Source organism: Sus scrofa, chromosome 1 (assembly GCF_054392235.1).
Source record: "Sus scrofa isolate SSC_HxYL_T2T_F1_AM1 chromosome 1, Sscrofa_HxYL_maternal_Yorkshire_Landrace_v2.0, whole genome shotgun sequence".
In the NCBI taxonomy this organism is placed as follows: domain Eukaryota; kingdom Metazoa; phylum Chordata; class Mammalia; order Artiodactyla; family Suidae; genus Sus; species Sus scrofa.
Window position 1 is genome coordinate 48866249 of NC_139383.1, and position 23866 is coordinate 48890114.

The 23866-nt window shown below is 36.6% G+C and overlaps 1 protein-coding gene across 5 annotated transcripts in view; it reads right to left on the reverse strand.

The window, feature by feature from the left end:
• Nucleotides 1–23848, reverse strand: part of LOC146406061 (uncharacterized) — a 171314-nt gene extending 147466 nt beyond the window's left edge. For 4 of the 5 annotated variants that reach the window (XR_014805017.1, XR_014805018.1, XM_084958677.1 and 1 more), the window contains exon 1: nucleotides 23418–23810. Coding sequence is in view for 3 of the 5 variants with exons in the window: in XM_084958677.1 (XP_084814803.1) it covers nucleotides 23418–23810 (393 nt within the window). In the remaining 2 variants the exon portion in view is untranslated. Of the gene's footprint in view, nucleotides 1–20249; nucleotides 23262–23417 lie in introns of those variants that run through there. The other variant, XM_084958680.1, reaches the window with a different exon arrangement.
• Nucleotides 23849–23866: the final 18 nt, after the last annotated feature.

Genomic DNA, 23866 nt, shown 5'->3' on the forward strand with positions numbered 1-23866 from the left:
ACTATAAAACAGCTAGAAAATAATTAACAATATATAACAATAAATCCTTATCTATCAAAAATGTTTTAAATTTATTTATTTCATTTATGTATTTACTTTTTTTTACAGCCACACCTGGAAATTCCCAGGCTAGAGGTCAAATCTGAGCTGCAGCTAAGGCCTACACCACAGCCATGACAACACAAGATCAGAGCTGCATCTGTGATTTATGCCATAGCTTGTGGCAACACTGGATCCTTAATCCTCTGAGCGAGGCCGGGGATTGAACCCTCATCCTCACAGAGACAACGTCAGGTCCTTAACCCACTGAGCCACAATGAGAACTTTAAAAATGATTAAATCTAAACACATTAAATTCTCCAATCAAGTGTCAAAGAATAGCTAAATTTAAATAAAAATTTAAAGATGCAACAATATGCTGCCTACAAGAGACTTATGTTAGCTTTAAGGACACAAATAGGCTGAAAGTGCAAGGATGGAAAAAATGTGTTTCATACAAATGGAAAGCCAAAGACAACAGTGGCAATTCCACTTATATTAAGCAAAATAGACTTTAAGATAAAAAATGCAAAAGAGACAAAGAAGATCATTATATAATGTGGTCAATTCATCAAGGGGATATAACAATTGTAAATTATATGCACTCAACATTGCAGTACCTAAATGCATTAAAGAAACATTAACATTTCTGAAGAGAGATATAGCCAGCAATGCAATAATAGTAGGGGACTTCAGTACCCATATTTAACAATGGACAAATCGCCTAGACAAAATCAATTAGGAAACACTGGACTGCTGTATAGCACAGGGAACTATATCTAATCACTTGTGATAGAATATGATGGAAGATAATATGAGAAAAAGAATGTATATACACATTATGACTGGGTCACTGCTGTACAGCAGAAATTGACAGACATTGTAAAAAGAAAAAAGATCATACATCATGATCAAGGGATATTTATCTTGGTTGCAAAGATGGCTCACCACAACACTGATCTCTCAATGTGATGCCCCACGTCAACAGTATAAAGGACAAAAATCATATGATCATGTCAGTTGATGCATAAAAGAATTTTTCAAAATTCATCATCCTTTTGTGATAAAACCTCTCAACAATTGATATAAAAGGAGTGTATTTCAGCATAATAAAGGACATATATGACAAGACCACAGCTAAAATCATACTCAACCATGAAAATCTATAAGATTTCCTTCTAAGTTCACCAATAAGACCAAGGATGCCCATTGTTGCCAATTCTACACAACACAGGAGTCAAAATCCCAGCCAGAGCAATTAGGCAAGAAAAATAAATAAAATTATACAAATAAGAAAGGAAGAAGTAAAATGACCCATTTGCAGATATGATTTTACATACAGAAAACCATAAAAATACAACAAAAACCAGTTAGAATGAACAAATTCAGCAAAATTGAAGAATACAAAATCAATATGCAAAACTCTGTTGCATTTCCATGCACTAACAATGATGTATCACAGAAATTAAAATGTTTTCTCAGGTCAGTCTCCCAAAGCAACAGAAATAAAAGCAAAAATAAAATAATGGCACCTAATCAAACTGACAAGATTTTGCACAGCAAAGGAAACCAAAAAGAAAACAAAAAGACAACAGGAGTTCCCATGGTGGCTCAGTGGTTAACGAATCTGACTAGGAACCATGAGGTTGTGGGTTGATCCCTGGCCTCACTCAGTGGGTTAAAGATCCGGTGTTGCTGTGGCTGTGGCATAGGCCAGCAGCTGTAGCTACAATTAGACCCCTAGCCTGGGAACCTCCATATGCCATGGGTGCAGCCCTAGAAAATACAAAAAAAAGACAAAAAAAAAAAAGTGATTCTTCAGAGTTCCAGTCGTGGTGCAGTGGAAACGAATCTGACTAGGAACCATGAGGTTGCAGGTTAGTTCAATCCCTGTGGGTTAAGGATCTGGCACTACCATGAGCTGTGGTGTAGGCCACAGATGCGGCTGGGATCCCACATTGCTGGGGCTGTGGTGTAGGTCGGCAGCTGTAGCTATGATTAGACCCCTAGCCTGGGAACCTCCATAAGCAGAGGGTACAGCTCTAAAAATCAAAAAAAAAAAAAAAAAAAAAAAAAAAAAGACAACTTACAGAATGGGAGAAAATAGTTTCAAATGATGCAACTGACAAGGGCCTAATCTCTAGAATATATAAACAACTTATACAACTCAACAGCAAAAAAGCCAACAACCCAATGGAAAAATGGACGAAGGACCTGAATAGACATTTCTCCAAGGAAGATATACAGATGAACAACAAGTACTTGAAAAAATGCTCAACATCACTGATTATTTAAGAAATGCAAATCAAAACTATCATGAGATACCACCTCACAACAGGCAGAATGGCTATCATTAATAAGTCCACAAATAACAAATGCTGGAGAGAGTGTGGAGAAAAGAGAACCCTCCTGCACTGTTAGTGGGAATGTAAGCTGGCACAACCACTATGGAGAATAGTATGAAGGTATTTTAGAAAACTATACATAGAACTACCATATGACCCAGCAATCCCACTCTTGGGCATATGTCCAGACAAAATTCTACTTAAAAAAGACACATGCACCCACATGTTCATTTCAGTACTATTCACAATATCCAAGACATGGAATCAATACAAATGTCCACTGACAGATGACTGGATTAGGAAGATGTGGTATATATACACAGTGGAATACTACTCGGTCATAAAAAAAGAACAAAATAATGCCGTTTGCAGCAACATGGATGGAACTAGAGACTCTCATCCTGAGTGAAGTAAGTCAGAAAGAGAAAGACAAATACCATATTATATAACATATATGGAATCTAATATAGGGTACAAATGAACCTATCCACAGAAAAGAAAATCATGGACTTGGAGAATAGACTTGTGGTTGCCCAGGGAGAGGGGGAGGGGGAGGAAGTGGGAGGGACTGGGAGCTTGGGGTAAATAGATGCAGAATGTTAACTTTGGGGTGGATTAACAATGGGATCCTGCTGTATAGCACTGGGAACTCTGTCTAGTCACTTATGATGGAACATGTGATTTGAGAAAAAAGAATGTGTATATGTATGTGTAACTGGGTCACCATGCTGTACAGTAGAAAAAAATATATGTATAAAATAAATGACAAAAAACAATTCCATATATAATAGCATTAAAAAGAATAAATACTGAGAAATTAATATAACCAACAAAGTAAAAGACCTGTACACTAAAAATTATAAGACATTGATGAAAGAAATTGAAGAAGTTAATAAATTGAAAGATATCACCAGTTCATGGAAGAATTAATATTGTTAAAGTGTCCATACTACCCAAATGGGTCTACAGATTCAATGCAATCCCTAATCAAAATTCCAAAGACATTTTTCTCAGTAGAAAAAGCAGTCCTAAAATCCATGTGAAAACAACAGAGACCCCAAATACCCAAAAAAGTCTTCAGAAAGAAGGACAAAGCTAGACGCATTATATTTACTGATTTCAAACTATATTACAAAGCTGTAGCAATCAAAACATCATGGGTCTAGCATGAAAAGAGAACAATATGCAGTTGACCCCCAATCAATGCAGAGATTAGGTGCTATGATGCTCTGTGCACTTGAGAATCCAAGTGTAATTTGTAGGCAGCATGCCAAATACGTAATTCCTCCATATCCTCAGATTAAACCAAAGGGGAGTGTGTACTACTACAGTAATTACTATTGAAAAAAATCCACATATAAGTGAATGTGCACAGTTCAAACTCTTGCTCAAAGGTCAACTGTAGTAGATTTAATAAGTGTCAAATCTTTATGAAAATTTCCACAGATTATTTCATAAAGAAATAGAACTAAAATATAGTTTAAGTTGATAGATACAATATGAAGATATGATAGATATACAGATTAAATAAATAGATTACACTATCTGTTTCTCTTTCATTCTTGTCCCGAGTTAGCCCTCATCTGGAAACTTATGTTCATTTCCCAACCGTGTTGTTTACTCTTATTATTCTGTGTCATATATTATGTGATTTGAAAATTTACATAAATTGTTTTATATGATAGTACTAGGTTTTCCACTTTACTGCTTTGATATTTGAAAAGTATAATATATCTCTTTATATCATTCACTTTATTAAGGCATTTCAAAATTATTTTAATAAAAATGTATTATAGAATATTATATATATAGGATGAATACAATTGTGCATATGTACATAAATGTGCTTATGCTTAGGCAACAGTGTGGATGATTATAAATACAAACCATACTATATTTAGCTCTGAATATCTTCTTCCTTAAACTGGTCACATTCTGAGTCAACATATGTTCCTTATTAAATTATATATAGTTTTTGTACAGGCAACTTCTAAGAATCACATCCATAAATAAGTGAACATGCAACTTGAGGGACTTATTCATCTATCGGTATTGTGTAGGTGGGAGTAGGGTCTAAAACATTCAGTTTCTTACAAAAGTTTTAATTTATAAGCCAAAGTAATTTGAACATGCATGACAACTCTATTGACATATAGTAAATCATAATTTATTTGCAGCAAAAAATTTAAATAGATCAAATTAGTCCACTAGAGAAATAAAGAGTTATAATGACAAAGAAAATATTTGAATAACTATAAGGAAGCAATGGGCTAACTTAAAATATAACTTGCATTCAAGAAAAAAATGACATTAAAAATCCTGACCTTTATTAATAAGGTAGTAAAACTCTTTAAAATTGTCAAGCCATGCACAATGGAAAAAAAAGTAAATGTGTTTAATTATCATGGTATTTGTGGAAATGACAGAGTTCTATGATGAACACCCAGATAGCTCTTATTAGTACAGTAAAATCTATCACAATAACCAGAGGAGAGCTTCCAAAAGCTGAAGGAGTCTAAGAAGCAGCTGTTAGAGCAGATGGCACAGCAGTGCCCTGGAATCCAGGATCTTTTTCACTTGTTTGGAACTTCAGTGTGGGTCCTCAGAGTTCCCTCTAACTTCATCTTCCATCAATAGCCCCTCTCACTCAAGCTTCCTTCCATTTGGGCACCTCGGTTTCTGAATTTTGGCTTCTGAAAATTTGCAAACCTCTACAGCAAAGTTTGTATAACCTTATACTGCTCGTGCCAGGACTGATACCCTGGCTATTTGTTGTGATGCCTGATGCCTCAGTTTCCTGCTCACATCACTTCTATTCCTGGTAGAGTTCAGATGATTAAGAAGTTGTACACAGAAATGACATCTATGCAATCATATCAAGTAAAATTTGATTGTAAGGCTTTTCATTGTGGGGACAGGTGTTTTCAGCTACTGTTCATATGATGTTAAGGAGAAAATAATCCTTGACTTGTATTCAAAAGAGTTGTATTTGCATTTGAGTGATTGCACATGTGCTTTAGATTATATATATAAATATGTAACATTAGCCAAATTTTTTGCATTTCAGTTTAGTCATAGCAGGGTTGCATAAACTTTTTCTATAAGGGATCAAATAGTAAATATTTTAGGTTTTGTGGGCTATACTTCTCTGTCATAGTTAATTAACTGCGCCCTTGTAGCTTCAAAGTAGCCACAAAAAATATGTAAATGATCACACATGGATGTGACCCAATAAAATTTTATTTATACAAACAAATAGCTGGCCAGATTTGGCACACAGACCACAGTTTTCCAACTCCTGATGTGTGAAATAGGAGTAATAATGCCAGTCCTAGCTCTTTCACAAGGTTGACATAAATACTCAAATACATGGGGATGTGTTTGATTCCTTCATAAATTATACATTGCTGTATTCTTGCATGATATTATTAATGATTTGATAACCTTAGAATTCATTCTATGAGATAACTTTGATGTTAATTCTGCATAACTGGATTCTTCAGTCTATAGCATATAACTAAGCTTCCATGACCAGATTGATTTTTAAATCTACTCTATAATATTGAAAAAAAATTCTTGATTTTTTTGGGCTGCAATCGTGATATTTTTACTTTGGCCACACTGATGGAATGCAGAGGTTCCTAGGTCAGGAATTGAACCTGAGCCAGAGTTGTAACCAGAGCTACATCAATGACAATGCTGGATCCTTAACCCACTGAGCCACAAGGCAACTCCTCAAGTCCTGAGTTTTTAAATATATCTTTAAGTGGAGTTCCCGTCGTGGCGCAGCAGAAATGAATCTGACTAGGAACCCTGAGGTTGTGGGTTCCATCCCTGGCCTCACTCAGTGGTTTAGGGATCCAGTGTTGCCGTGAGCTGTGGTGTACATCACCAGACACGGCTCAGATCCCGCTGTTGCTGTGGCTCTGGTGTAGGCCGTCGGCTACAGCTCCAATTAGACCCCTAGCCTGGGAACCTCCACACATGGTGGGTGTGGCCCTAAAAGGACAAAAGACAAAAAAAAAGAAAAAAAAATATATCTTTAAGTGTAAATTTTGATGTTTCATCTATGAAGAGTATACGGTAAATATATGACTGTATTTTATTTGGTTAATGAACATCAACAAAAATGGGGTTTTAAAATGAAGGGGAATAAAATTGATGGCATGCAATTAAGGATATATGATATAAAACATTTTTTACTGAGTTACCTTAAAGAGATAGAATGTTCTGAAATGGATTTCCATCAGAGTAGTAAGAGATGATGCTATCCATTTAAATGGATTTTAATTCATTCTAAATTATAATTGAAATACAAAGCACATGAGGTGACCACATTAAAGAGTCATTGTTGAGCAAGACAGAGGTTGATGGCAGTTTTGCTGTGTGCTTTGGAATGCTGAGCAGAGGCAATGGCATTTCAGCTGGGAAATCTGGGAGAGCACATTTTATGGACATCTCTGAGGAGCAATTAAACTAACTCGATTCAATTAAAAATTGGCTTGAAACCAGAGGGTACGAACTTAGCCAGGAGAATAGAGCTATGTATTATAAAAAAAAAAAAAAAAAAAAAAAAAAAAAAAATTTAAGCCCTATACTTGGAACCAAGAGGTAGAACATTGCACTGATTCTTTCAGATGCTATTTAGAATGAGATTGTGTTATCGCTATAATAGCAAATCATTTTAATAAGCAAGACCTTTACAAACTATTTCCAGACTTCACTACTTTTAGAAGATAAACTAAGCAACCGAGTATGAACCTAGCCAAAGGATTCAGTTAGAAATCTTTCATACCACTTAAATTATTCTCAGATGACAATGTGTTTGATACATGCTAGATTTGTCTGAATCTTCCTACATGATACGTTTAAAACCACCTATACTTTTCTAAGTTAGTCATTTTGATCTGGTTTATTATATGATTTATATATTTTTCTATTTTACTGCTCCCAGTATTTGCCTCATCAACACACACATATACGTGCACATAAGTAACAGTAATCCATAAAGCCTATTCCAAGAATATTTTCATTCTAATTATAAATATTTAGATGAGTAAATAAAAAAGATTTTAGATTATCTTTTATTCTTAATGTGAAAGTTACTACTAAATAATGGTTTGGATATTAAGACTGTGAAATGGAGAGTCTTTCTTTCTAGGTATTTTACATGTGTCTATTAAATACACACTAATTTGTGGACCCAGTACAAAGACTTGCTTATAGGATGGACAATAATAAATGATCTGATTTAATATCGTATATAAAATATTATTAAAAATCATATACAAAATGAAAAATTATTGTTAGGATTAGTTGATAGATATATTAAATAATGTGTACAGAAACTGATGTTGAGCCATCACTAATAGCAGTAGCAATAAAATATATTCCTCACTACTATGTCCTGTGCTAAATATTTTACTTGTATTTTTTCCACTCATACTTCACAATAACCTTATGAAGCAGGTATTATTATTACCTCCATTTTTTACATGAGGAACTGAGTACCTTTGATCGATTGATTATAGTAATCAGTACTTAACACTCCTTACCATTAATCTTACAATAATTCTATAAGGTGAACAATAGTCTTCCCATTTTACTGATGAAGAAACTTGGATTCAGGAGTTAAGAAACTCAAGTAAGTCGTAGTACCACAAATTAAACCCACTATTCTCTGTTTTAGAATTCACCCTCCTAGCCAATACAATATGTAAAATATTATCAGCAACATCAATACCAATGTTCATATTGATTTAACTATATAGTATAAGATTGAAATTGACTATCTTTATAGCTGGTGCCACAACATTGCTCAGAGAGGAAATATTATTGTTTGGAAATATATATTGACGAGCTGCTTAGAGGTAAGGCTTGAATACAGGGTTAAAGGACATGACTGAAAACAGGATAATTTTTTTCTTTTTTTTGGTCTTTGTTTCTGGAGGGGAGGAGAAAGATGGAAGATAAGAGGAAGATAGTATATAATTAAAAGAAAATTTAGGACTTTGAATGTATAATGTGTGATGTCAAATTGTATGTAGGATAATTTGTGATATAATCACTCCACATACGTGAAATTTGGTTTCTAAAGCATTCTTTTAAGCTCTCAGGAAATATAGAAGACTCCTAATAACATCAGATTTATCTATCTATCTATCTATCTGTCTATCTATCATCTATCTATGTATCTATCCATCTATCTGGTAGAGGTTAGTATACCAAAACTACAGCCAACCTGCTTACTGGATTACCTAGGCTGACTAGCTCATTCTCATAACTTATTCAAACATTTCCTTTTTACACATAGGCTTTGAATACTCTTTTAATCTTATCTGATAAGTATATCTCATATAAATTTATAACTAAAAAGTTGAGAAAAGGTGGAAATGAAATACCTCTGCTAAAAAGAAAGAATAAATTTGAATATTAAAAATATCAAACGGATGATATAGGAATGTGATCAAAATTTAGGTTTCTTAAACTTAAAATCTGTCTCCATTTCACATTCCAACAGACATGATGATATCATACAAAGATGAATGAAAGGTTTTCTAATATAGTATACTAGATCTGATATGATATTGATGTCTTGGTGATTTATTTATGGAGATTTAGAAGAGCAAGAAGAATTTGACTGATAATAGGTAAAATGTTCTTTTCAAAAGATTCCATGAGTCATTTTCTCTATTTGCATTAAAATAATTGATACATTTAACGATGTTCATAAAATGAGAAAAAAAATGGTGGTTTTATCAAATTAACTCCTATAATCTAGGAATTGCTTGAAAATAGTGTTGCTACTTAGTAACACATAACAATGATCCCAGAACATTTAACACCATTTAACACCATTTAACATCTTTTAAAGGTCATATCTAAAACAGCTAAAGTTTAATCTTAAATTTTAATTCATAGGCACTAATTTTTCAATGGTTGTTAGAATCTACTTTTACTGTCAGCACACCACAGAAATTTGATTTTTCAATTACTTGGGTTTTATTATGGAAGCACTCAATTACACCGCCAAAGTCATATTCTCTGAGTTTTTTAGGAGGTTATGAGTAGTTTGACATTAGTTAGAAATGTTCATCTCAGAATAAAACTTTACATTGAAAGCCTCTTTCAGCAAACTTTTTAATTGCATAGATTGATAAAACATATAAATTGTTGGAGTTAACATATGTCTTAAATCCATTCTTATGCAGCCCTTCAAAATTAAAATGATCACTGTTAAGTAATCATAAATGAAAAGTAGGTTTAATGATTCCTATATCATTTTCTTACATGTAGAAGAGTTTTAATAGATATTTTTATTTATTTTTCTATTTTCACAGAAATAAAAATAAATTTAAGTTTAAAATGCTAACATTGTTCCTGAATCATGGGTGCATTATTCATTACCAAAGTCTGATGATATAAAATTATTCAACATAATTCAAACATAATTAGGAATGTATCTGAATGCTGGTTTTATATGTTACTAATAGCTGAATTCTATAACCACAAATGAAGACAGATTTATGTTTAGATATTTACTGCTGGAAGAAAACATAATTCATATCCTATCATAAAAGTAATGTTTTTTAAAAGAACTTAAACATGTTTAGGATTTACTGATAACCTTTCAGACACCAGAATTTATGACTTGAATGCTGCCACATCTCTAGAAATCTGTTTAATTCAAATATTTTTCTATAACTGGATTTTATTTTGCTTTTCAAGGAAAATATATTTATAGTCAAATAAGCCTAAATAATTTTAACAATCATAACACAAAATGGGTATTATATTAGCTAATTTTAGAAATAATGCTACTTGCAGCAACATTTATGCAACCAGAGATTATCATACTAAGTGAAATAAGTCAAAAAGAGACAGACAAATGCCATATATTACCTGTATGTGGAATCTAAAATATGACACAAGCGAACTTATCTACAAAACAGAAACAGACTCACAGACATAGAGAACAAACTTGCGGTTGCCACGGATTGGGGGAGGAATGGGTTGGGAGTTTGGGGTTAGCAGATGCACACTGCAACTTTATTTGTTATAACCAGAGTCCTCTTTTACTTCCATGAATTTAACCTATAATTTTAATTAATTAATTTCAAAGTGCATCCTTTTAACTCTCAGTAGTGATAATCTATCTAACCAGCTGCCTATCTAGGCCTAGTTACGAGGGGTCACTAGGATGGCTTCCTGACATGTGAATATTGCCCACCCTCAGCAGCTATAATGCAGGTCCCAGTGCAGAAAGATAAGCAATGCCTATATCTTATAATCAAGTAAGATAAAATAATGCAGCATGCTTTTGTCCAAATAATCTAATCTATGGCAAAAACATCTAGGCAGGAGAATTGGATGAATAATCATCTTTTAGAAATTGAGATAAAATATCAAAATAGAAACAATTTTGGAAATGGGAAAGAGCAACAGGGCCATGACAACCTAGTTCCTCAACTCAGCTCTGTCATTGCCTAGGTGGGTAACATTGATCAGTCCACTATTGCTACCCATGCCTCAATTTCCTTATCTGTAAAGTGAGGACATTGAACTACACAATTAGTTTCCAAATTTATCTGAACATAAAAATCATTTGGGGTCAAGATTAAGAATACAATCCTGGAAAGCCTGGAGAATCAGAGTCCTTGATGAAGGGTCTTGGGAATGTATATTTTGACGAAAATCCTTGTTGATGCTGATGACGGGGCAAATTTCAGAAACATGGGAATAAACTGTTTCTAGTGCAGCTTACAGCTATGAAAGCTATAATATATTTTATAACTCTATGAAGTTTCACGTAGAAAAATGGTGAGTGTGGATAAACCAAATGATTTATTATTGCCAATATTTGTGTTTAATCTAGATTTTCTTTTCAGTTTATAAGTTACTTTCTTGAAGAAAATAAAATTTAGCCTTGATATATATTCTATTGTTTCTGGAGGCTATGGCATGAGGACAGCATGAAGAATGAAATTTTGAGTATAATAAACAGAGTTACATGTGCGAAGCATGAAATTCTTTACATATTTAATGTGTTCAGTAATTCAGAAGGTAACATTTATTCAAGGAGGATACTTCATTTTTAGCCTATGGGAAAACTGAACACAACATGAATCTGAATTTTCATATTTTAATGGCCAGATTAAGTTGAAGTTTTTACTAATTCTAATTCAGTGAGATTCAAGAGAGGCTCAGAGGGAAAAAATTAATAAAATCCATGTTGAATCCCCTTCTCTTTCCTATAAAGAAAATATAAAGGTGCTTTTAGATAATGATATTGAATTAGCAGTTTGTTTTTCTTTTTAAGTTGCTAAATAATTCCTTTATACTTAATGTTCTAAGGATTAGCATGTTACCTGAGCAGCATCAACTCTGCAATAGTGCTGAGTAGGATCTGGGATATAAAGAAATTATTCCATATGTTGACACTGAAGGAGTAAATTAAGTCAATTAAAGAGAACTTTATGAGTTGTTTACCAATTTTTCCCTTAGTAGGGCAACTAAGATATAGGGAGACAGTGTTGATATGGAAATGGAAGATTTACCTAATATTTCATCTCTAAGAACAAAATCAAAGAATAACCTATTTGAGGAAATGCCTTCTCTATTAGTTGGGACTGTCAGAGTCCTCACAGTATTAAAATTCAGGCTATGTACAAGAAGTTTCATGGGACAACACTGTAAATCATCTATACTTTAATAATTTTAAAAAAGTAAAAATGGACATTACAAAAAAAGAGGTTTCGATAAACAAATTTCCCTCTAAAAGACTCTGAAATTTTTAATGGATTATTTTATCTTCTAGGAAAAAATGTTTTAAAAGTATTAAGAAAAGAAATTGCCCCAAATGGGTAATCTACATAATTCCTGTTAAGTAAGGCTAAAACTACATGAGATAGTCAGTTGCATTACTAGGATAAAATAACCTGGATAAAATTTTGTAAGGATGTTAAAAAGAAAGACAACCATACAAAGAAAGATAAAAGAAACAAAAACATTCAAATGTGTAATAATAACAGAAAGTCTGAAGAAGATCTTACCTTCATGGCCAGAACATTTAATGGTAACAGAAGACAGAGGAAAAGCAACATTATTCAATTCCTACTTTGATTTTATCTTTCACCAAAAAGAGAATGACCTTTCACCTTGGAAGTATGATCCAACAATGTTCAAGTGAAATAATACTCAAGAAATAAAGAAAATATTAAAAGAACTTAAATCCTTTATATTGATTCAAATGTCCTAGTCTAGAACAATTACATCACAGTATAAAGTATAAATGTTCTTATAAAAGTATTTTTTAGTGATTTTTGAAAAATCCTGGAAAATAAGAAGGCACAGGAAAAAAACGCATCATTAAATAGTGGATATTTACTTTAAAAGGGAGAAAGAACTAATTCCTAGAAATCACAGTTTAAAAAAATCAATATTAACCTATAGAAAAAATTATAGAATAAATTTATCAAATAGGTGGTTTGTGAATATATAGAAAACAAAATGATGATAAATAGGAACCAACCTAGATAGACTAAGAAACAATATTGTTAATCTAATGGCTACTTTCAGGGATGTTACAAGAGAGGAATGTTATAAGCTATAAGCATAGTGCTTCATATTACAAGGTATTTGGCACAATCTGGCATACTCCTGGAGAAAGGAAAGATAAATATGGGTTGTTTGGTCAAAAAGTTTTCTATAACAACCAAAAGAATGTTAAGTCAGTGGACTAGCCAACAAATATTTATCATGGCATAAAACAATATCCCTGTTTTCCAAAAATTCACATTCTAATGGACAGAAGGTTCTAGTGGCACATTATTGGACACCATACTTGAACCTGACCTATTTAACACTGACTTGGATAAGCACATCAGATAACAGATGTCATTGACTATGGAATAATACTTAATATTGTGAATGATTAAATCCACCAATAAGATGCTGATAAATTGAGTGGGCACCTTATATCACGTGCTCTTTAACATTCTTCGCACTGAGAGGTGATGAGGTCAAGACATTCCTCCTACCTGCCTCCCCCTCCCTCTGCAGGTGCCTTGAATCTAGGCACACTTAATGACTGATTCAACGAGTAGAATAATGTTGGATGTGACGATGTACCGATTTCCAGACATGGGCCTCGAGATTCTGGCACCTGTCCTTTCCTGACTCAGGGGAGCCAGCTGCAATGCTGTGTGGAAGACCAAGCAGTCCTAAGAGGAGGCAAATATGAAGAGGCACAGACACCATCGGCCAAGAACTCCTGCTGAGCCCCCAGCCAACCACCAACTGCAAGTGCCAGTCCAGTGAGTGAGCCATCTTGGAAGCAGATTCTCCTAGTACAGTTGAAGAATCTATCCCAGGAGACATTGTAAGATACAGAGACACCACTTCTCACTAGCAGAGCCCTCCTCAGACTGCATGTTTATGAGGAAAGCAAATGATTGTTATTAAGTCACCATGTTCCTGGGATGTTTGTGTGTGTGTGTGTCTTACACACTTAGGATAAAAAAAATCTCAGTTTTATAAATAAAGAAATAACAAATACATTGATCAAAGTATGATTGTCACTTCAATGGGAACCAGCAGTATATAGTCACAGACACCCTTCTCTAAATTCAGTCATTCTTGCTCTAACCATTGACAAATTCTATTGAGTTTACCTCCAAATGACTTTTGTATACTTCTTCTCTCCATGCCCACTGTTGGCACCATTGTCACTTGTGGTGGCCTCCTAAGTTGCTTTTTCACATCCATTCTTACCTCCCTCAAATCGTTCCTCATATTGAAATGAGAATGAACTATTAAAAATGTAAGTCTGAATGAGTTACTTCTCTGTTGACAATCCATCAATCAATATCACTATTAAGATAAAGACCTACTATTTTATCTAATCTTTATCAACAACCTCAATTGCTGTGACCCCCCCCCCTTTTCATATTCCCCTCACCTGGGTTTTCTTTTTCTAAAATGTGTTCTGCTCCCACCTGCCTCAATATGTCTGCACCCTCTGTTCCCCTTGTGTGGAGTGATTAGCAATCTCTGATTGCCCTTTAGATCTCAGGAAAATGTTCTCTGCCTGCCTACACCTGGTCATATACTCTCCCTTCCCCACCTTTCAGAACAAATATTTTTGTCCTCTGAGATATTTGACACATTTGCAATTTATAATGAAAGAGTGGCTACCTGTTCGTTAATTATTTCTACTAATAGAGGCAGTCAGCACAAGGGCAGGGACTATTCTTATCACCTCTTTCCCAAACATCTTACAACGTGCCATATATGGAGTATGTGCTTAGTAACTATGTGCTACAGACATCAATAATTGGTTCACTTCAGGGGATTTAAAGCCTTCTTATCCACAAATGGAAGACTATGAGATATTCATCCTTATAACCACACAGTTTGGCTAAGTAGATGCTCAATAAATCTTTAATGATTTAAACTGAATAAATAGATTTATTATATATACACAGGAAAGTTAAAATATGCAGTAATTTTTTTAAAGTTGGGCATCCCAGAACTGGGACCAATTGAGATAAATTCAATTGAAAGCAGCCATAAATGTAAGAGTCAGGAGACAAAGCACCTGAGAAATGACTGAAGGATATAAAGTCCAGGGAAGGAAAACTCAAGCTGAGCTGTGATACCAATATATGTTATACAATATATATATTGTATTGTATAATATATACATATACATATATAAGACAGATAAATCCTACTAGGCACAACTAATACCAACAAATGGAATGGCTTATACTGCAAATTTCAACCAACTCAGTCACTTAACATCAAATAATCACTTACTATGTGCCTTGTATCACATTAGATGAGCATATATAGTGATGGAGCTTGTAGGCTAATGAGGAAAAAAAAGAACAATTAAATAATTAAAAATTAGCAAATACTAAAAACAGACAAATAAGTATCTTAAAAGAAGATATAAGGAGAGAGACTACAGATTGGGTAGTTCAAAAAAAGCTTCTCAGAAGACTTTTAAGACAAAACCTGGGGGATGAAAAAGGATAGGCCAATGCAAGTTACCCAAGAATAAGAGAAGGGAAGTCCATTCCTGATACAGAAAGGCTATAAGGAAAGAAAAAACTTGATGTCTTTAAGATACAGAAAGATTAAGTAGTGTGTGCCTCATGAGTAAGCAGGATGAAAAGGAAACACGAGTCACATGATGTGGGACCTGTAGGCCATGATTAAGGGTTTGGATTTACTATATGTGCCATGAGAAGTAACTAGGGTTTAAAAAAAATATGAATTTCAGAGTTCTCTTGTGGCACAGAGGGTTAAGGATCTGGCATTGTCACTGCAGCAGCTCAGTAGGTGAGTGCCTTAGGTGAGGCTGAAAAAAAACACTTTGAATCCTTTTTTAAAAGAACACTTTTTTTTTTTTAACCTTGAGCATAATTGACTGAAGGTGGATTAACAAAGAATATTTGACACCAGATAGAAGGTTACTATAGTCAACTACACAAAAGAAAGACATATGTGCTTTGGAAAAGAAAGACGTGTGAAAAGGGAAAGAATGAGTTACATTTGAGACACATGTGTTTGAGATGTCTTACGGGTTGAATGATGTCCCCTCATAATTCATATGTTGAATCTCTAACCCTCAGTACCTCAGAATGCGACTTTATTTGGAGACAGGGTCTTTAAGATGGGATTTCACTACAATAAGTTCCCTAAGGCAGGCCCTCATCCAATCTGACTGATGTCCTTACAAAAAAAGGAGATTAAGACACACAGAGAGACACCAGAGGTACACAGACATAGAGGGACCATCCTGTGAGGAAACAGCAAGAGGGTGGTCATCTGCAAGCCAAGGAGAGAGACCATAGAGGAAATCAACCGCATTAGCACCTTGTAGCTTTCAAAACAGTGAGAAAATATATTTGTTGTTCAAGCCACACCCCCGATCTGTGATACTTTGTTTTGTGGCCCTAGCAAATGAAAACAAAATGAAACAGACAGCATTTGTCAAAGGATTGAACTTGAGAGGCCACAGCATTATTCTGATGTTTGCAGATTGAATCACTGGGTGCATAATGGTGCCATTTCCTGAGATGGAAAGGCTGAGGGAGAACACGTTTCTTGGGAAAACGAGGAGTTTTGTTTTATTATTTAAATATGAGGTGACTGTCAGACATCTTTAGCAGAGATTTCATTTAGACAATTGACTATATAGAAATTTGGGGCTCAGAAGAGAGTTTTTAGCTAAAGAAATACACATTTGTGTACCTGTGTATTGGTACAGAAGTATGTATGTATATTTGTTCATGTGTATGTGTGTATATATTCTTACAGTGATATTTGATATTGGGAATGCATTAGATCACCATGGAAGATATGGTAAAGAATTGAGGGAAGTAGACCCAACATTTACCTCTAAGGAAGTAGCATTTCAAAGTCATGGAAAAGAAGAACCAGCAAAAGAGACTGGGGAGTCAGTGAGGTCCAGGAGAGTATGGCAAAACAGAAATCAAGATGGAAGTGATGCTCAAAATATAAGGTAGAACAAGCAAAATGCTGCTGAAAGTTGTAGATAAATGAGAAAAGACATTTATCCTTCACCTTGGCAACATGAAAGTCCTTAGAGACCTTGGTTCAGAACTTTTCCAGCAGAACCATAAGAGTGATAGCCAGACTGGAGTGAAGTGAGAAATAAGAGGGGAGTGAGGACAGGAAGTGAATGTAATAGACTTCTTTTTAGAGATTAGTTGTGTAGGGAAGCTGAGAATAGGGATTTTGGATCAAAAGTTGTTTCAGGATGGGCAACACTGCTATAAAATATCTGTGGGTATAAACATCCAGGAGAGAGGGAGAGATTTTTCGTGTGAGAGAGAATAAGTAGACATAAGATTCGAGGTCCTTGTGGAAGGGTCCTTCTCTCATGAAGGCCATGAGATAAGGGCAACACCTCCCTAGAGACAGGAGAAAGGAGAAAATGGGTGAAGACTCAGTAGGTTTAGTGAATTTGTCCTGTAAGATAATGGAGTTCCTATCTGATCACATCTGTTTCATCAATGAAGAATCCAGAAAGGTATCAGAGTTGAAGGGAAGTTTTAAGTTTTAATGATAAAGTAAAAGTTACAAAATATTCACAGGGTACAGTGGGAAAGTCAGCTTACAAGTGAAAGGTAAGATTGACAACTCAAGTGTTGAGGCCATGTGATGTTGGTGATTGTACGGGGCTATCAGACCGCAGAGGCTGTCCATTTCTTCACCAATGTTTGGCTTCATGGATGCTGGTTTGAAGAGGGCAGTTTCACAGAATAGTATGCATGGTAATTCAGCCACAAAATGTAAGAGAGAGCTGAAGGTTGTAAGTTAATTACTACAGTAATGAGCATGGAATCCATGGGGTATGCATTAGTTATCTACTGTTACACAGCAAGTTATCCCCAAACTTAGCAACTGGAAATAGCAAACATCTGGTATGTATGTTATAGTTTCTGCAGGTTATGGAACCAGGAGCAGATTAGCTGGGTGGTTTTGATTCAAGGTCTCTCACAAGGTTACTACCAAGATGTTGGCATGGCTACTATCATCTCAAGATGTGACTGTGTAAACTTGTACTTCTGAGCTCACTCACATGGCTATTGAGAGGCCTCAGAAAATCTGCCCCTGTTCAAACTCACATAAGCCTTCCCACAGGGCTGTCTCACAGCATGACACAACTGCCTGACAGCAGATGAAGTGATTTAAGGGGGGGGCAGAAAAGCTCTTAAGATGGAAGACACAGCCATTTTATACCCTAACCTTGGAAGTGACATCTCATTAGTACTGCCATATTCTACTTGTTAGAGGCAAGTTTCTAAATCTAGCCCACACTGCGTGGGAGATGATTACACAAGAGCATGAATAACAGGAAATAGGGATCACTGGGGGTTAGATTAGTGGCTGCCAACCACAAGGTACAAGGGAGGAGAAGACAGGGGAGAAACTGGTGGAAGCAATGGATCAAAGATCTAAATTTTATGGAAGACTTGGTTCTATGTGGTTATTGAGAAGGTGTGTATACAGAGTCGAAGGTTGTACTTAGAGAATTGAAACCTTAAATTTGAAATACTGGAGGTGGTACAGTCATGGGTTATGACCTCTTTAGTTAAAGACCAGAGGAACATGTGATTGAGTGGGTATGAAGGGAAATACAAAAATGGAACCAAGAAGTTTGTGTGTAATACAAGCCATCTACATGGATGCTAGAGGCTTGAGAAGGAAGACTGGGACTTGGATGGAGAGGGAAGCTGGGAGTCATCAGTTAAAGGCCTGCATGAACGAAAAGCAAAAATGAATGTCAGTAGATAATAGAAAGTAGGAAGAGGTGAAGCTGGCAAAGGGAAATGGATAACTCTAGGAAAATGGATGTCAAAATGAGATGAGTAAAGATTTGAAACCAGCAATGGAGTGCAAGGGCACTGATCCCAACACCTACAAACCCCAGTTAATCAGGGTGTGGGAGAATCATGCATGTAAGTGGCCTTCACTTGACATGGTTGCAGGAGACATCATTCATGTCTGCACAAAAGAATAGGTGTCAGTAACAGAGGATCCAGAGAGCACTGTACCAAAGAGCGAGTGGATCTAAAAGGCAAAATGGGAGAATCTGGCAGAAAGAGGAATAGTAGGGGTGAGTAGGTCAGGAATGGTAAGGACCTGGGCCAGAGAGGTACCAGAATTCAGGAATGCTGCGTGATTAACAGACCTCAGTCTCTCATGTTAAGGTCAATAGCCATGTGGGTCCTCACAGCTTCAGTTTTTGTCCTCATTATTGGAGGGTGGAAACTCAATCTCAGAAAGAAAAATGATCACAGTGAGGGAAGAATAAGAATGTAAAGTGCTGTCTTTACATTAGCATATGACTACTTAGCAAGGAAGAAAGGACAAAACTGGTAAATATATGGAGGTTTTAACAATGATGATTGAGCAGAGGCATTTCCAATGTTTGAATGGAACAACTGTGACTCCTCTTAGTCTAGAATTTTGTTGCATTTTTCTCTGCTTCCATTTCTTGTGAGACACCTTCTTTTAGTGAGTAGATATCAGGAAAAACTTTAGAAAGTGTTTACTCAAACCCTTTCCTAGGAGGAAACTGAAGTCCAGAGAACCCACAGCAGCTTGTCCATAGCCAGGTGTATAAGCAGAGTCAGGTTCAGGATAAAAATGAAGATTCTTGATTTTAGTTCACTTGAAATTCTGGGGATAAAAGATAGTGGCATAAATATAGTAACTTTATATAAAAACGGGAGATAAACAACATAACTGATGGGGGAAGGATTTAGAGTGAATTCACATTGCATTGCAAACATACATTTTGAGCTAGTCCATATTTTCCAAGAGGCGTTGATACAAATGTGACATTATGCATTACCTACCCGTGGCATTTCCTGAATCTCAAATGAATCCCTGAGAATTGATGGGCAAAACCTTTTACCAGTTTAAGTTTTGAACATGTGTCATTGTAAAGGGACATAAAGACAAAAATGGAAACATGATGTAGAGGGGCCCTTTGCACTAGAAATAACTGGCTATGCCTGGCATGGTGCAGGTTTAGACTAACCAACCCAGGATAACCACCATTTCACATAGCCCTTTACTATATCCTTTTACTTTTTAGTACTTCTGCCAAGTACTTTCTATTCCGGGATATCCCAATGAAAATGGCCAATGTGTTTTTAGAAACTGAAGAGAATCAGCTAAGCTCCTGAGAGACTTCAATTTTTAATAATAATAAGAAACAAGGGGAGGAGGAAGAGAAAGAGAAGTTGTTGTTTCAGTTCATAGTAAATATTCAAATATTAAGCATAAGGTAAGTGTTCAAAACAATGTAACCATGTAATATTTTTATCATTTTATTAACATGGAATATATATGCATTCGTTGATTAGAGTAAAAAATAAGGTAGTTAAGGCTCATATCTCTGAAGTTATTACATTCATTCTTTACAGGAAGTTAGTGATTTCCAAAACTTTTTGTTGGTATATATTGGAGATATTAAGTATTAAAAATTAGAGCATATTGAACAAAGAATACAAACTTATTTGTCCTTAAGATCTTACTGAAGAAAAGTTATTAAAATTTAAAATATAGTACTACAGTAATACCAGAAAAACTATGAGAAACAGGGGTATGGAGGTATAAAATACTTTCTAAAACTGAGTAAACATATTCAAAACACATTCTTATTATTTGTGTCTGAGAATTGTAGAGGTGATACTGAATTTTAAGCAATGACCTGGAAGATGGGGTTATTTTCAAATGTAAAAGAAAGAGGCTTAGCAAGGAAAAAAAAAAAAAAGGCAAAAGAAGAAAAGGTGAGTGAGAAATTATACTTAGAATTCAGATTTTTCCAAAGTAATTTTTTTTTTTTTCTTGACAATGCCTGTGGCATGCAGAAGTTCCTGGGCCAGGGATCAAATCTGCTCTGCACCACAGCAGTGACCCAAGCCATAGCAGTGACAACACCAAGTCCTTAACCACTAGGCCACCAGGGTACTCCCTTAAGTCATCTTAGCAATAGGAGAAAGAAATTTGAAGGACTTTTAACTTTACAAACCTGGGCCAATTTAAAATACAATACTCTATTTTGATATGCTAACACTGGTTTCTCAATAATCCTTTTGAAAGTTGGCAAGGAAACTGAAATGAAAATTAGTTTCTACAATCTGGCAGTTTGGGGGTTAGAGTATTTTATTTTAGAATATTATGTAGGTGTATATGTATAGTTACATGTAACATACATATATGCACATATGTATGCGTCATGCATGCATATGTAAAATATGCACATGTGTTTATGTACATGCAAACATATACACAGGCTTGTGAAAGAGGGCAAGGAAGGGTAATGAGTATAATTTGAAATGGTAATCTTAAAATGCATTAAAGCATGAAATAGCTCAATCTTAACAGGGAGGAAAGGACCCTACAGCAGTGCCAACTGTTGCTTTCCTTTTGTGGATGGGTCAGTGTGTCAGCAGTGCTCTCAAGAGGGTGGCACACTGTGCAGACATGGAGCAGGGTGGCTCTCCTGTGGTCTGCCTCACACTGTGTTGTCAGGGCCCGAGACCAGATGTTCCAGGTAAGATTTTTTTTTGTGATTCTGACTCCCTGAGCAAGTCAGACCAGCCTGGGGTTCCTGGAGCCTGCATTTTCTTGGCATATTTATCATTCACAAATCACCTGCTATAAATATACCTCAGCAGGATCATCATCAGGCCAGCTCAGTGGCCTGCAATTTATGAAGGTTATGGGAAACAGTGTGAAGGGTGAAGTGCTTTATTAAGGGCGGCTTTCTCCCTAACCCAGTGCTGCATTCCTCCTGAATATAAATGACCCTCGGAGTGAGTGCTCCTACCCTTTCAAGATTAAGTCTTTTTAAATTGTCCCTTTTGGCTGAAATCCTTATGTCATGAGACACACAAGATTTTTAAAGAAACATCTAAATTAATGTCCAAAGATAATGTGAGGAATCACTAGATGCAAAGTAGAAGTATATCTAAACCTCATATTGTTTCTTTTTCATATACAAATCACGAAAAACATTCTCCTTTTCTTTTTTTTTTTTTTTGCATGTTATTAGTTCCTTTATTTTTGCTTCTGGCAAATAACAGTACTGATTAAATGTCTTGTAAATATCATAATCACAATCTTTGAAGAAGTGGGAATAAATGAAATGTGCTTCTTCTTTGTATTGCTGAATATTGTTTGTTTTTAAAAGAAAATGTGTTGCTGAAGATATAATGTTTTGGATTATGCCCTGGACGTAAACCCTATTTTCCTTTCACATTCTCTTAAATGAATAAAAAATATCAGAATGAACCAAAAATGGCACAAAACCAAAACGCCACCCAGGCGGCTCTCTCAGCAGTGAATTTTCTTGGAACATAGTTAAAACCTGCTGGTTGGGAATGATTAACTGTTTCCCTTACAGCGTGTTATTCTCTACACTTGTCCCAGAAGAGCAAGCCTTAAAGAGGGTCACCCTATTCATATGTATTAAGCAGTAAAGAGCCAATTTTAATATTTCAAGCAACTTCTGTGAATAAAAAAATCACTGGCATCTTCCTGTTTTCACTATAATCCTCTTTTAAAACGACGTTCTGGGCTATCCAATCGCCCCAGGGGTGAGGAACAAGAGGAAGAAAAAATGCAGAGAAAGTAGGGAGAGAAAATGATGGAAAAATGTTTTATTCAACTTCACCTGCCGCGCAAGCCACTCACCCTTGGGAGTAAAGATCGGACACTTAACGCGAATTAGCCAGTATGGTCTCTTCCAACCACATCAACGCACTAATTTAGCACCTGTTTTGCAAGCCACCAACTGCGTTTACAAGTAGAAACATAAGCGGTAGGCGAATGACCTTTTGCAGCAAGAATTGGAAGCTACATCATCAAATAGTTGTCAGCCAACTACCCAGGAGGCAAGAAAATCAAGGTGGGGAGTAATGGAAATTTATCTCTCTTTCCCTGCAAAATCGAGAATCTGGTACCTTCTCCTCCCCTTTTCCCTCCTCCCTTCTCACTCCCGTCCCCAAACCGTTACTAGGGAAACTCGAAAAAGAATCGGATGGATTAACAAAACAAAAGTTTAGACCCCACAATCACGATCCCATTGCCATGCAGAAAGCAACGCGCTAGCCCAACCTCGGTCGCCGCACCGCGGTCCCGACAAAGCCTGTATTAGCCAGAACAAGTAAGATGTTAATTGCAGCCTAGCAGAGAAAAACTAGCATTGTTCCACCCGGGGACAGAGCAGTTCGGGGACCGAGACCAGCCCCCTTCGTGGCGGGCGATCCATCCCTCCGAATCCCGGTGCGGAAATGACAGCTCTTGGGTTGCGACAGGTCGGCGCTGAAAGAAAGAGAAAGACGATCAAGTGCAGCATTTACTTCCCAGCCCCGGGATTAGCCTCCCGTCCTCCGCACCCCCCTGGCCTCGCCTCTCAGGGAGTTTCTCTGACGGCCGATCGCCGCCAGCCCCAGCTGTGGGAACCGACGATGCACAGACCTCCCAGACGCAGAAAGCGCAGCTCCCGGGACGTGCAGGGTTTGGAGCAGTCGTGACGTGCTGGAGCTCGGTGGCCCGGGCTAAGCTCTCCCAGCCCCTCTGCCTCCCGCGCGTCCTCCCGCCTAGCGCCGCCGCTCTCTCAGCGCCCCGCCCGCGCCCGCGCCAGGCTGAGCTCCTGGAGGCGCCGCGGCCGCGCTGCGCGCGTGGAGCCCCGGGCGGCCGCCGGGCGCACCGCGCTGGACGCGCGCGCCCACGAGCACGCGGGGCCCGGAGCGCGCCTCGGGACCGCGCTCCCCCTCCCTCACGCGCCCGAGGAGACCGAGCGCCGCGCGCACACCCGATACAGAGCTTTACTATCTCGCGCCCTCCCGCGCCTCCCTCCTCGCTGGGCATTCAAACAGCTTTCCGACATCACCAGCCAAGGATTTTTTCCCCTCTCCTTAGTCGCC